We start from the raw sequence: 13665 nt of genomic DNA on the forward strand, positions 1-13665 counted from the left end.
AGCGACCTTTCCTTACACCACCTCAGAAAGTGGTAAAAGCTATTTTCTAATTTTTTTCCCCTAAGAAAGCAGACAGCCACACTCGTCACGATGGTGTGAAGATACACAAAGTGAACGAACTACCCCTACTTTGTACAGAGACCAGCAGTAGAAAGCACAAAGCATTTAGGGCAGCACACCGTTACTGAGTGGACAGCCCAACCTGTTGAGCTTGTGGGTCCTGAGCTCCTGATGGTTTCACCAGCCCCACAGCATCACCATGCAGTGCCCTAGCAGCACCCCTTGGCATTCAGAGCATTAACGAGGAGGATTTAAGGGCCTTAGCTTTAGTGACAGCTGATGGGACTTCCTGGGAAACATTAAAAAATGCTGTACGGGGATGGAAATTCATCTCAGTGGAGCATCCTGGCCAGCTCCACTGTTGAGTAGCTGCCTTCCCCATTGCCCACACACCCTCTTTGCTGGGCTGCTCTTCCAGCATCTCCTTGCTGCTATTACATCTATTTCTGGCTCGCCACGTTTCCAGCTCCTACAGCTTGGAAGGTCCAATAAGCAACACGCTGCAACAGCTCAGCTTGCATCTCCCATCTCTGCTACAACTCCCTGTGCAATCTCTGCCCACGCTGCCCCTGAGACCACCCCAACCTTCCCGTCAGAGGACTAACAGCACCGCAGGAGCCCACGTTGCTCTGCACAGCCTTACGCATTTCATTTATCAGACAGGAGAGCATCACTGGATTTCTGAACTACTGCAAGCCTGAACCAAAAGCTGCCTCCTGTGCTTAAAAAGAGGCTATTTCTGACCGATTTCCATGCATTTATCAGCTGATTGGAATACATTGCAGGCATTTGAAAAAACAAAGGAGAAGAAAAAAAGCAAGCTGACTTGCCAAGATGGTTCATTCAGTGCTGAAGAGGTTACCTAGCCTAAGAGAAAAGTCAGACCCACAAATCAGACATGACGGGACTCCTTCCCCCCACTTCAGTCTCATTCTTTATTGTTTAGGTCAAATAAAATATGTTCCCATGGTCCTTACAAATTCCTATGGAAACAAGTTTAAACAAACAAGCTGCTAGCCTTGTGCCTGGACAGCGAGCAGCAGCATTACTTTAACACAGGATCCTAAAAGCGGTGGTGAGCCCGGACGAACTGGAGACGCTCACAATACCACCACAGCTCAGAGCTAAGAGCCAATTAGGTTCCCAAGGGCTCCCGTGCATCGGGAGATACATTCAAGACCATGTGCAGGACGGATGGCAGCACAGCGGGCCCGGCCAGCTTATTCTGAGCAGTAGGAGGGCGCCCAAAGACCTTATTAAACAGAAAATTACCCTACACAGGCAAACCCCGCACCTCGGCTGTACCAAAGTAACGCTGCAGCTCCTGCTAAGGGGAACAATCAGCAAACCTGCATGGGATGCAGCTAAAACCTCCCTGCTCTTCTTGTTTCCATCTCTGCCCAGAATTAACCTACACTAGATGAGAGCACGTGTCCAGGGGCAGGGGATGTGTGGGAGCCTCCCAGCTGGAGCAGGCTGGCAGCTCTGCTTTGACAGATCTCTGCATCCCCAGCAGAGCAGGGCATGGGACACAAGAGTACCGTGGAGGATGGCATGCTCCAGCAGCCTCTCCGCTTCGGTGGCACCACACGCACCAGTGAGTCATTGCTAGGAAGGAGTCGCCGCCTCTCCTCCCTTCTGATGCCAGTTGCCACTTAAACAAGGCTTTCTCAAGCTCACAAGCGGGTGCTTTCTAGCACCCAATACTGGGCAAGACACCGCCTGCCTGCACAGGATGACTCACATCGCATTGGCAAACCCCGCGGATGTGCCTGGAAGTTGGCTTCACAACCAAAGCCACTCTTGAGGGCTATCAGCATACAGCTGTTGGCACACCCACCCTGGGAAAACCCAGCTTGAGCTACAAAACCTCCTCTCCAGCACTTGCAGCCCCACCACGAAACCAGTGCAAGAGCACTACCAACAGACAGAATGGCCCCTGTGGTCACCGGCTGGACCACTCTGCTGTAAATGTGGTGGGGACTGACATTCCTTCTTGCATTTTTTGCAGCATCTCCTATCCTCAGGAAGACCTGCTTTTCCAAGCCCAGCCAGAAACACTGCTGAAAATTAGAATTCTCTTCTATGCAAACAGCCCCAACTGATCCACTGGGGAAAACTCAAGACACACATGCCCCACGCCAAGACAGGACATTCATGTTCAGAGGGTGACCTCCCTGGTAACATAACATCAAGCCTGTGCTGACAGCCATCGCCAGGTGGAATTTAGGGAGGATTTCAGAGTTGCACAAAGCTGGGAATTGCACACACAGGAAAAACTCCCACTGAACCACACCACGAGGAGTCACAGGTTTCTGTGACCCAGTGAATGTGTATTACACCCCTCGCTGATCGTGTTGCTAAAGGACAATGGCAGTCCTTATCCCCCTCCTCTCCATAGGTCAGACTTGAGCCTACAGAACAGCCACATCATCTCCCTTAGCAAAACTGGCAGACAGCCTTCAGGAAGGGCTCACGACAGGGCTTAAAATGTAGGATGAATTAATTGCCTCGAGGACTGTCCCTGCAGGACCACATCCAAGTAAGGCAGGGGGCAAGTGGGTCTTGAGGCCGACATGAGCTAACCCAGAAAGGCACCTGCTTGCAAGCGGAGCAGCTGGGCTTAGGAAGGAATTTTTGCTGCGGGGCTGTATGGACACAAGAGTTGTGGTAGGGATCAGCAGGGACTGAAGCCATCTGCCCTTATCCCCCTCCAGGTGCTGCCAGCCAGAAACAAGGGCTTGTCATGGTCCCAAGCTTCATCCCGGGCTTCGCCAGCCTAGCTGAGAGGGGGCAGGAATGGGTTCAGGGAGTGCCTGCAGGCTGGGTCTCACCTTGGTGAAGCCCCAGGACAGTTACCTCCTGAAAGGGGAAGGAGGCAGAGGCCTGGAGGCAATCATCTCTCCTCCAGGCACTGCTGGATCCAGAAAAGGACATCTGTCCTTTCCCTTCCTAGTCTAGATTTGAAGGTTATTGTTCAGTCACTAAATGCCACTTTGTGCAGTATAAGGTGTCGCTGAAAGGCAGGCACGGCTGCTGGTGAGCAGGCGAGACAAAGCGAGAGCTCAAACCTGCTCCTATACCTGTTGCAGCTTAAAATCTGTCACATCTCTCTAAGAAGTGTTCTTTATCTCATCACTTTACCCCTCCTGTTTGGGTTACCACATGTCCAAGTGGCATCACGGCCAATGTCTACATGGAAAAGCAATAAAGCAAGTAATTTATTTGTAGCTGTCTTCAATTTAATGCACCAGCTGGATGCAACCAGCTAGTTTGTAGCAGGCCAGCAGCCAGGGGGTTGTGGATAACTGGACGTACACTGGTCACAGCTCTGCGAAAAACTGTTCTTGAGTAGGTGTGGGTGGTTGCTTCTAGCATAGGAAAAAAAGAGAACTGCAGCAAGACCTGGGCTTTAACACCATGGAAACATCAGCTAAGAAACACTTTTCTCATCAGTAGGAACAAGCAGGGAAACGTTCAGTTGGGACAAGGACTCACCAGCCTGTGAATGCTGCAGTCTTTGGCATTTTCTGCTTGTTTCAGTGACTATGGAAAGCACTATATAAAGTCCTGTTCCAAAGGGAAATATCTGCCATTATTCTATGGCTGGAAAAAATAGAGGAAGAACTACAGCTGCTCCTAAGACCATGTAGCCTGCGTGGATGCTGCTTCCCAGAATGGAAACAGGTAGAAAAGCCCAAAGCGAGGGATCCTGCGTGACCCACAGGCAGTTTCAAAGCAGGACCCAACCTGGCACAGAGCCTGTAGCTGACAGTGCCGATTACACTGTCGGTACCTGCCTTCCCTCAAATGAGTGTGGGAGTTCATGCCCCAGACTCTTGGTCCCTCCAGAGCCACAGCTTTACCAGAGGCCCAGTGCAAGGTTGTTTCACAGAGAAACAGCAGCCAATACCAGACCTGTTTCAGTGCTGGACTTGCAGCAAATGACCCAATTTCCAGCCTGCCCAGCATGTTTTGACAGTAACTGTATCTCAGTGTCCCAAAAATACAATCTCTGATTCACAAACACCTGACTCCCCCCTAGGGCTGCACAGCTATTTGCAAACTCCCACCACGGTCCCAAGGGTGCAGAGGAGGTAGCATTAGCCTCCATAGTCATTAACAGATAGGCAAGAAAGAGAAGCGGAGCTACACTACATCACATGTCCCCTGAGAGCAAGGATTAACCCCCCCCCTCCATCATGCCAAGTTTTTCCTGTTTGTCCTGTAGTATCTCAGTTACAGTGAGTAATCCCATCAAGTCTGGATTGTTATCCTGCACACACAAAGTCCTCCTTTGTTTAAGCCCAGAATTAACACTGCAGAAAGCAGATACCCTTATCTCTGGGGTTTTTCAACCCCCACGCTACTTTTTCTGTGGCTGATGGGGCTGAACCACTGTCCGTCCGCAGCGGTGCCGCCGTTTCCGGGTGCCGGATCGGCACTCCTTACTGCAGCTGGTGGTGAAGCACAGTCGCCCTTACCGCAGCTGGTGTTGAAGCACAGCCGCACCTCCCTGCTCAAAGGGCTTTTCTTTTCACGGCTGCCTGTCCTTTTTGCAGGTGGACCGCATTGCCGCCTCCAGAGACTGAATGCCACCACTGCTTCGCCGCTGTGTGAGCAACTCGCCTCCCGTGCAGCTGTCCAAGAGCCTCAAGGAGAAGGAGCGAGAGGGGTGAGCTGCAGGCAGCCAAAACGACATCCCTGGGCTGCCACCTTCTCTGCCCACACCCAAGGGTCCTCTGTGGCAGCCTCAAGCATCAGTCAGATCCTGTCTGCTCTGCGCAGCACAGGCTGGCAGCCCCAGATTTGAGTGTTTTGCACTGAGTTAAGGCATAGAAAACCCCCCTAGATAACTGACAGACAGTCACAGATTACTTGCTGGTTGCATTTTGCACTGCAGTTTTTGCCTTGTTTTTAGGTTTTAAATAACAAAAGTCTCCAAAGATGTCTTGATTTTTAAAGCAAATGCCAAAAGCAGAGCATTCTGTTTTGGAGATGCCAGTTTGCCTTTTCTTGGATGGTTTCTTCCCTTCTTGGCTTCTGCAGCCCAAGAAACAAAGCCAAGTTCATGACTGCCCCCTGCTCCCCCTTCTTCCCCTGTTCAATGACAGTTTGATGGCTTAAGTCAGCGTTGCTTCGACTTGAATTTCTAGCCTGCATGCTGGCGTGGTGAGGATGCATCTTATATAGACAGCACGCGAAGGTTGGACCTTTAGTCCTTGTGATGGTTTTGTCACAAGAGCCTGGCTGGACAGCCCTGAATCTCGCTTCGTATGTTTAACACGCCAGTCCCACGCAGACAAGAACAGCTAGCCAAAAAAACCCCCAAAACCCCAAAAACCTGCTGAAATGTCTATGGCAAGCTCCTGGGAGTGGAGAAAAACCACCACCTTCCACATGATTAGATTAGAAAACTATAAAAACAGTACGAGACGCAGAGGAGTGGCAGCTTGGTGTTAACACTGGGGGGCTGGGATGTCAAGAAAGGCCTCTCGGCCCGGTGGGGAACATTGCTTACAGTGACCATCGTCACAGACAGGCTGAGGACACAGCTAGGGAGAGGTGAGGAGTCCGACTTGCAGAGGCATAAAGCTCCCACTGCTATAAATCCAGCGGGTTATGAATTCCTGAAGGTATCAAGCACCAAGCCAGCCAGAATAACCCCAGATCCCACTTGGTCCCTGGTCACAGGTCAGAGATCATCACTATCTGGCAATTATTACCCCAGAAACAACCAGGATTCACCCAGACTATTTAGCTGTGACAACTACCAGCATTTCGCACATGCAGTGTTCACACGGGTGTCGTTCAGGACTGATACTCTTTTGCAAAGTGCTTTGAGCTTTGATAACACAGATCTCGGTGAGGAAGTGAAGGAGGCATTGGTGTGACACAAGGCAATAGTTGAGGCTGGGTTATACAAGATTTTGAAGGCAGTAAGTTTGGGAGCCTTCATTTGCCTCCCTCTGCTCGCAGCTTTTTGGAGTGAAAGATCAAGCTTTTCTGTTTTTAAACACAACCCAAGGTGCTCAGTCACACACCTCTAGGCACCAAAGCTTTAACAGACCTGTGATAATGCCATGAGAGACAGGTGGGTGGCACGGTTGTGCCCAAGGCTGTCCACAGACCTACACAGGACCTGCCACCACCCCCAGAGTGCCTGCCATCTGTTGACAGCAGGTTTACCAGGGTCCCCGTTTTCCTCGGGGCACCAAAGCACAGAGTGCACAGCCTGCCTGCCAGTCCCCCAGCATGCTCAGCTGTGTAAAGTCTAGCAACACCAGTGCTCTGGAGAGTATAGAAAGCCCCTGGCACGTGGGTCGTTTAAGTTATAAATCAGTCCTTATCCCAATTCAATCAATATGACCTAGAATGTGAAAAAATAAAAAAAAATCTAAAAGACAACAAAGACCCCAAAATACTGCTTGTAATGTTTAAGCTAACCCAGACCATTTTGGCTGGCCTGGGCTAGGAAGCTGCACAGGCAGTTGTGCCTCCGGATCAAGGGCACATGATAAAATTAAAAGACATGCAGACAAAGCTCATTCTGTAGCAGAGGGCAGGCTACTGCAAACAGGAGGATATATTAATTGCAGCAGCATTGCAGAGGTAAATCTGCTGAAGACAGTGGATGAGTTTTCTGCCTGACTCATAACACTCATTCATACAGGCACCCAGCGGCAGCACAGATGCTTAGGGTCTGATGTAACTGCAGGAAATCTCCCCAGTTGCTTCAGCAAGCTTTGGATCAGGCTGTGCAGGGGGGGGATGCAGGACTGGAAGAGATCTCGTGCCTCCAAGCCTGGGGTCACCATGCCACCTAATCCCACCCTCAAATCAAACGTTTACTCCTAAACCAGGACAGTACACTCCTGCTTGGGCACTGTTCCACGTCAGCCCTGGAATATCCTCACTTTTCCTGCCATCTGAACAAGAGTGTGGCTGCTGTTTGCCAGAACCATATTTCAGGATGATAAAGGACAGTTGCATGTATGCGAAAGTAAATTTGTCCTCTCCTCCTTGCACTGTTTTCAAAAGCCTTGCACACAGGCCTAAATAAACAAGCTGAACTGCACTCTCCGTACTTACATCAGTCACCGTTGCACAGGACACTCACTCACAAACACCACGGGCTGAATCTAGCACAAATCTGCTCCTCTGATTGAAATGCATTTAAAAAAATTAATATAGAGCAAAAATGTTTCCAGACTGTACCAGCCTAAATTAGACTGACAAAGCAAAGCTGGAAAAACGATGATGCTTCCCCACAAAACTGAAGCACCAACAGTGCAGAAGTGCGTCCGAAGGCTGCTCGAATCCTTCCTGCTCCAGTTTGTCTGCCGCTGAACAGCATAACCAGCAGATCCACTCCTACTGCAAACCTGTGCAGCTGTGCAAGAAATTGCTACTTGAGACAACACCCCCGCTCTTTCATGGCCTAAAGATCCTCTAAACTCCTCCAACAGCCTGAGTATGTTCTTGTCTTCCCTGGAGCATGGGCAGCAACTGTGAAATCCTGCAGTATTTATGCATTAGCAAACTGCAGCATTTTGAACTTGCCAGCACACAGAGTATCCCACCCCCAGCTGCAAACCCTATCGAGGAAGGCGGTGAGTGTGGAAACAGCTTTCAGCGCAGCTCATCTCTTTCACGTCTTTTCTTCTACAGAAAGGGAGGTGGAGGGAAAAAAAACCCCAAATCCAAACCAACATCCTGAGCTTCCAGTGAAGTGATTTATCACTGAGCTGGCTGCAAAGAGACAGATGCACATCACCATTGCAAATGAGTCCTGCCTAACTGTCTCCCCAGTGGAGTTAGCTTTGATTAAATTATATTCCAACTACAGCAGAAAGGGAGGAAAAAAGAAGTCAGGAATTTTTGGACAGGAAATACACGGGAAGAGGAGGGAAAAGGATTAAATGGGAGTGGCATATCAAGCATGAAGGACACGACCTGTTTACTGCTCTCTGGTGCACAGTTTCTGTCCTCCTCCTACAGCAGTCTGGGGCAGGACTTTATTGCCACAGGGGCAGGTACCTGCTGGGAGCCGGGGGGCCCCATCCCCCATTGCCACAGACTCCTCTCCTGATGGTGGTGAAATCCCTCTCTCACCGAGGTCTGTGCAAGCTCAGCTGAGCTGCAAGCCCAGAAGGAGTTGGCATTACTTGAATCCACATCGCATTTCTGCAGGCATATGCATGTTCCTCCGAACAAGGCGGGGAGCGCAGGAAAGGAACATCCTCACATAATTCACTATAGCCTTCCCCTTACAGGCAAGGTCTTCTGCACACAAACACACCACCTACGATTAAAACAATCCAAATGAACTTAAAAACAATTCTGTGTTTGTTTTAGCTCAGAATTATTTAAAAGAGGATTGCACTAAACTTACTTAGTTCCTGAATGGATTTTATTTGCAGGCAGGGATGAACCAAGGACCAGGACCACTCACGGTGGCAGCAAAGTTCCCGTCTCCATTGCAGGAGGAGCGCACCATTGCATGACGTAGTTGTCCCCAGTTGTCACTGGCCTAATTGGTAGGGGGAACCACTCAGAGAAACTATCCCACAGCTTCCAGCCATGAGCACCCATCAGATGAGTCTTCTAGAGAAGGGATCCATAAGGCTGTATGAAAATTACTTGGCTCTGCCAAGTCTGACATGTTTTAGACATGTGCATTAGAGCCTACAGTAACATTTGTCAGTTTAAAAAATACATTCAACCTTAAAAAGGCCTCTAGTAAAAAGAAGAAAAAAGAAAAAAAGAAAAAAAAAGAGGTTTATTTTTCATTTTTGGCCAAACCACAGTTTTCAGTAAATATTCTTTTTCAGATAAATAATTTGTTGTTGTAGTTTTTAAACAAATAAATAAAGCTCACTTGTTAAAGCCCAAATCCGAATTACTTTTAGGGAAATGAAAACATTTCCCTTCGGCTTTTCATCAGCATTCCCCTCACCACTAAATACTGCAGTAAACACAGACAAGAAAAGAAGATCTCCAAGAAAAATCCTGCCTCTGTGCAGACAGCTCTACCCTGCAAAATATCAGTGGTTGCCGCCAGCGGGTTTTGCAGCTCCGCGTCGTGCCCTCGTCCCCCGCAGAATCGCCGTCCCATCTCCCACACGTGCTCTGCTCTGGGAGCGCAGCCCCAGCTCACCACCGACCTTTGGAGCGAGGGGAAGTTTTGCTTCCTCCTTGGCAATCCGAGGCGGCGATTTCTTTAAACTGATTTCCCCCCCCAGCTTTCAGAGTTGTTCTGCTGCTGGTGCTCTGAGTTGCAACAGTACGGTTCTTTCTCTAAATCTAGATTATTATTATGTTCTCATGACCTTCGCCTGCTAACACCGAAGTATTAAAAGATCCCATAAGCTAGTGGGCTTCCTATCTACTGTTCTGATCAAGATCTGCGTTTATCCTACCGAATCAATGGATTCTCTGGCAGGTTTCCAGCGGTTCGTGCCTTCTTTTTTGTTTCTCACATTCTGGTCTGTTTCTTATTTATTTAATTTTATGTTGTGGGAATGTAAAAATGTGCCACAGTGGATTAGGCCAGTGGCCTGGGTGGTCCAGCACTTGGCCTCAGCTGGTGTCTGTTTCAGCCAAATTGTTTCAGTAAGAAATCATTTTGAAGAGGTATAAAGCAAAGGCCAAATCCTACAGTCCCTATTCAGGCAAAACTCCCTGCAGACCAGTGAGGGGCAGGATGCCCCAGCACTTACAGCATTGGCAGCCTTCTCCAGACACAAGTCCTTTCTCTTCTTCAGCTCACTGCAATGCAGCCACCTGCGTCAGCATGGGACAAATTACCTCCACAGTCAGGAGTCGTGTAACTCTGCCCATTCTAGAGACGGGGATGCACAAATTAAGCAAACAGGAAAATCCGTGCTAGAAAAAGGCACAGACAATGACGCAGGACCCCTCTGATTTATGCCACCCAGCCACTGAGGGGTACTTAGCCTTAAGACCATAGGCTACAGGAACATACGTGTGATGGTACTGTATTCTGCTGCAGCGTGATGCATGGGAGGGATCTGCAAATACATCTCCCAACAGGGTGAGCCAGGGACAGGCCCCAGCGCAGGCTGGGTGGAGCCCCTCTGTATTTCCCTGGTGCTTTTTGACTGAACAGCACAGAGAAAACCCTCTCACTCCGGAGGTCAACAGCCACCCATCGCTGCAAGAACAGGAGAGAAACACTAGGCACAGAACTGCTCTGTTGCTGCTTACAACCTGCTTGCAGCAGCTCCTTTGTAAATTATGGACGGCACAAAGTGAACGTGGCATTTCTTTGGCATTCACGCGAGTGCTTCTCTCAGCTGCCTGGTATATATGACACGAGGCCCTTCTGTTTTACGAGGAAGTTTGTTATTGAAGGCCAGGCTTGGAAGGCTCTAAGTATGGCTATGGAGTCACAGCTGGAACAGGCATGAGATCAATATATCTGGATACAAAGGGAAGCTCTTGCCAAGAGAAAAAATCAAAAGTTGTTTTCCAAGGGGAGCCAGATTCCCTTCTAAGGCATCCTATAGATCAAGGTCTAAATCCTGAAGCACTTGTCTTGGCCCAAATCCTACCGTACCAACCTCTCAAATATACATCAATGCTACCTGGAGTACAAACAGCACCTCTGCAAAGCTCCGAGTGCTGCTGTGGCCTCTCCTACCCACACTGCAACAGGAAACAGCACGCCCATGGCCTGCAATGGGGCACAGTGAAATGAGACTCAATTAGATCCATTACATACACACGCATCAAGATACATTTGTACCATCACTTCACACTGTGTCCCAGACTAATAAGAAGTTTGGAGAGTTTTCATGGTTTGCAGAGGACCTTCAGATCACAGGACAGAGTTACTGATGCTGGTCCTCCCATTTCCGAGATGCTTCTCAGGAATGCCTGAAAAGCTTTTGGCTTTGGGAAGAAAACCCAAGCCCTCGCTCCCTTTTAACATTTGTCTTTCATTTGTTCCCACATGTCAGACAGAACAGCCCCGCACAGGGAACTCCTTTGTCTGCTTGGCCTTTGCATGGAAACAAGACGGGATGGGGTACTGATAGCATCCAGTCACGATTAGCAGCCAGAGCAGGGCTTTCTTAGTCACTATCTCTGATGTCTTCCATTTATAATGGGCACTCTTTAAAACCTTGCCAATTTGGCCTCAGATAAGTAGATAGAGTTACCTCCATATCTGCAGCATTACCTAAACTTTCCCCTGCCTGCTATAGCAAATGTTTGGATATTTAAAGAACCAGCAATCTGTTAACAGGAACTAATCCTGGGTTTCTTTTTCAAAAAGCCCCAAAAACTATGCAGTCATGCCAGCCCTTACAGAACAGCAATGGAACCGAGATCGAGCTATAGGGGATGGCACTAGTCAAGATCCTGGCCCCAGGTCCAACTGCAAGGCTGAAGGACACGGGCACCATGAGGGATGCCCAGGCTCTTGCACAAAGCCAGCACCAGACCTGGGGTCAGAAGCACAAATCTCTTCAGTGTACACGTGCAACACCTGGTTCGAGTCATTAACCATAAATGCCAAAGGAATGTGTGCGCCAGTTGGAAATGGCTTGTGAGGTAGCAAATGGCCAGGTTTTAACTACTAAAAAAAGAAAGCTTTCATTGTAACCTGTTATTCCAGTCACCTGAGTTCCAATTTTATTTCTGAAGCAACAAGTGCCACCAACAACTCTGGTCCAGAAGCTTCCTTCCTTATAACCTCCAAATCTGGCTTTTCCCAAACCCAGGGGATGCTCCTATCCATGCGGGGCTGCCCCTTGGGGTCACACAGATTGCTGCTGTCCGGGAAATGGGTCGCATCACCAGTCATCCGTTATAAATGGTTTCTCTTGCTGTGGACGCACCTCCAGACTGGTTTGCACACAGAGGAGGAAACTGCATGGGAACCTGATTTCATAATGTCACTGACCTCAGCCGGGGAAGCCCTATTGCTCTGTAAAGCCAGAGGGACCGGGAACAAAATTACTGAGGACTTTTGTTGGTTTTGTTGCCTCTGAAGACTGACGGTGCCATGTGTACTCTCAGTTTACCCAGTGTCACAGGCAAGAATTAAAACTGCATTTCTAACTCACTGCATTATTTGGGTCAATGCAAATGACTCACTCTCCTGAAAAAGCAGCTTATAAGATCTCCTACAACTGAAAGGAAGAAAACAGTGGTTTGCTGTCATGTTTTGAGGACAGGCTATTGTCCTAGGAGCCTAAGCACCTAGGATGCAAGTAATAGCTCTGCCAACAACTACCTCTTTCATCCTTGACAGGTTATTTACCTCCACATCATTCTCTAACAACAACAACAAAATAATACTTATTTTATTTTGCAAGCCACTCTGAGCCAATTATTTTCATCAGATTATCTCAAGCAGGCTGGGAGAGCAGTCTGGTCCAAGTCATCCACATCCCTACCCAGACAGGAACAGAGTCAGAGGCAGACAAGCAAGACTGACTTCAGAATTTGACCTTCTGAGCTGGACTGTTAAAACAAACAAACAAAAACCTGTCTGATGCTACTACCGTTATTTCAACACATTTTTAGCAACTGCAAATCTCTCCAGTTTCCATGACAGCCTATGAAATAGGCATCTGTAATTGCTATTACTTTAAGCCAACAGTGTATCACACACAAAGACGCTAGTCTTACACCAAAAAAAGTAACTACTATCAAATTCACAGTGTATCACATCAAAACAGAAAATCCCAAGTTCTGCCCTGTGGGCTCTTTTCTGGCTGTCAGTGGAAATGCTGCCCATATATCCCATGCTGACTCCCTTGGCTCCCTGCTGCTGCACGGCATTAGAGACAGCTAAAAATACCTTCGATCCATTCCTAGTTTTTTTTCCACATCTGCCGTTGCTGTAGTTACCAGAGAGCCTGCTATGCCATTCTGAATAGGGAGGGTGAGGCACTTTGCTCAGCCATGGATGGTGAAGGAACCGTCCAGAAACATGATCTCTCTATTAAACGCACCCTGTGAAACACTCCCAGCAGCTCTTCTGAGTGCAGGCAGGATTTGCTATGGTTTCCCAGGAGCAGAAGCACACCTGGAATCAGGCTCCATTAGTAGCAGGGGCTCTTCCCAAACCAGCAGCCGCTGCGCCTTTGCTGTCCCCAAGAAATACCCCTTTGCCGATGCTTAGCTTGAACCCTGGCCCTGCTCCCAGTGACTCCCCAGCTCTGCCCCACCGCTCTGATCCCCACTCCATGCCAAAAGCACAGGTAAACATTTGAACACTGGGGCCAAACCAGGATGCAAGCGGCTGAGTGGAAGAAAAGGAACACTGATTTCTGATTTTCATTTGAAAATTATAGTATCACAGCCCATCAGGGTGCTTGTGAGCACTACCTTAAATAAAACCTGGGAAACAAAACCAGCATTGTCCTCAGCCGTACCACTTCAGTCCAGTCTGGAGCTTTTCAGATGTACAGAAATTTTAATTTTATCTGAACTCAGGCACTGCAGATCCAAGATGAGTCAAAAAAATCTCACTTTCCCAGAGGATTTTTCCCAGCTTTTCTTAAAAATGGTTCAAGGTTTGCCTACACGGGTCATAGCAGTGGCAAGATAGGATATTACATGGCAATG

At 48.6% G+C, this 13665-nt stretch overlaps 1 protein-coding gene across 1 annotated transcript in view; it reads left to right on the plus strand.

The window, feature by feature from the left end:
* Positions 1–5387, plus strand: part of GFPT1 (glutamine--fructose-6-phosphate transaminase 1) — a 39987-nt gene extending 34600 nt beyond the window's left edge. Inside the window, exon 19 of the mRNA XM_009273800.1 lies at positions 4623–5387. Within this exon, the coding sequence (XP_009272075.1) occupies positions 4623–4652 (30 nt within the window). The 3' untranslated portion in view covers positions 4653–5387. The remainder of the gene's footprint in view (positions 1–4622) is intronic.
* Positions 5388–13665: the final 8278 nt, after the last annotated feature.

The sequence above is a fragment of the Aptenodytes forsteri genome, unplaced genomic scaffold, assembly GCF_000699145.1.
Source record: "Aptenodytes forsteri isolate BGI_AS27 unplaced genomic scaffold, ASM69914v1 Scaffold127, whole genome shotgun sequence".
Lineage (NCBI taxonomy): Eukaryota > Metazoa > Chordata > Aves > Sphenisciformes > Spheniscidae > Aptenodytes > Aptenodytes forsteri.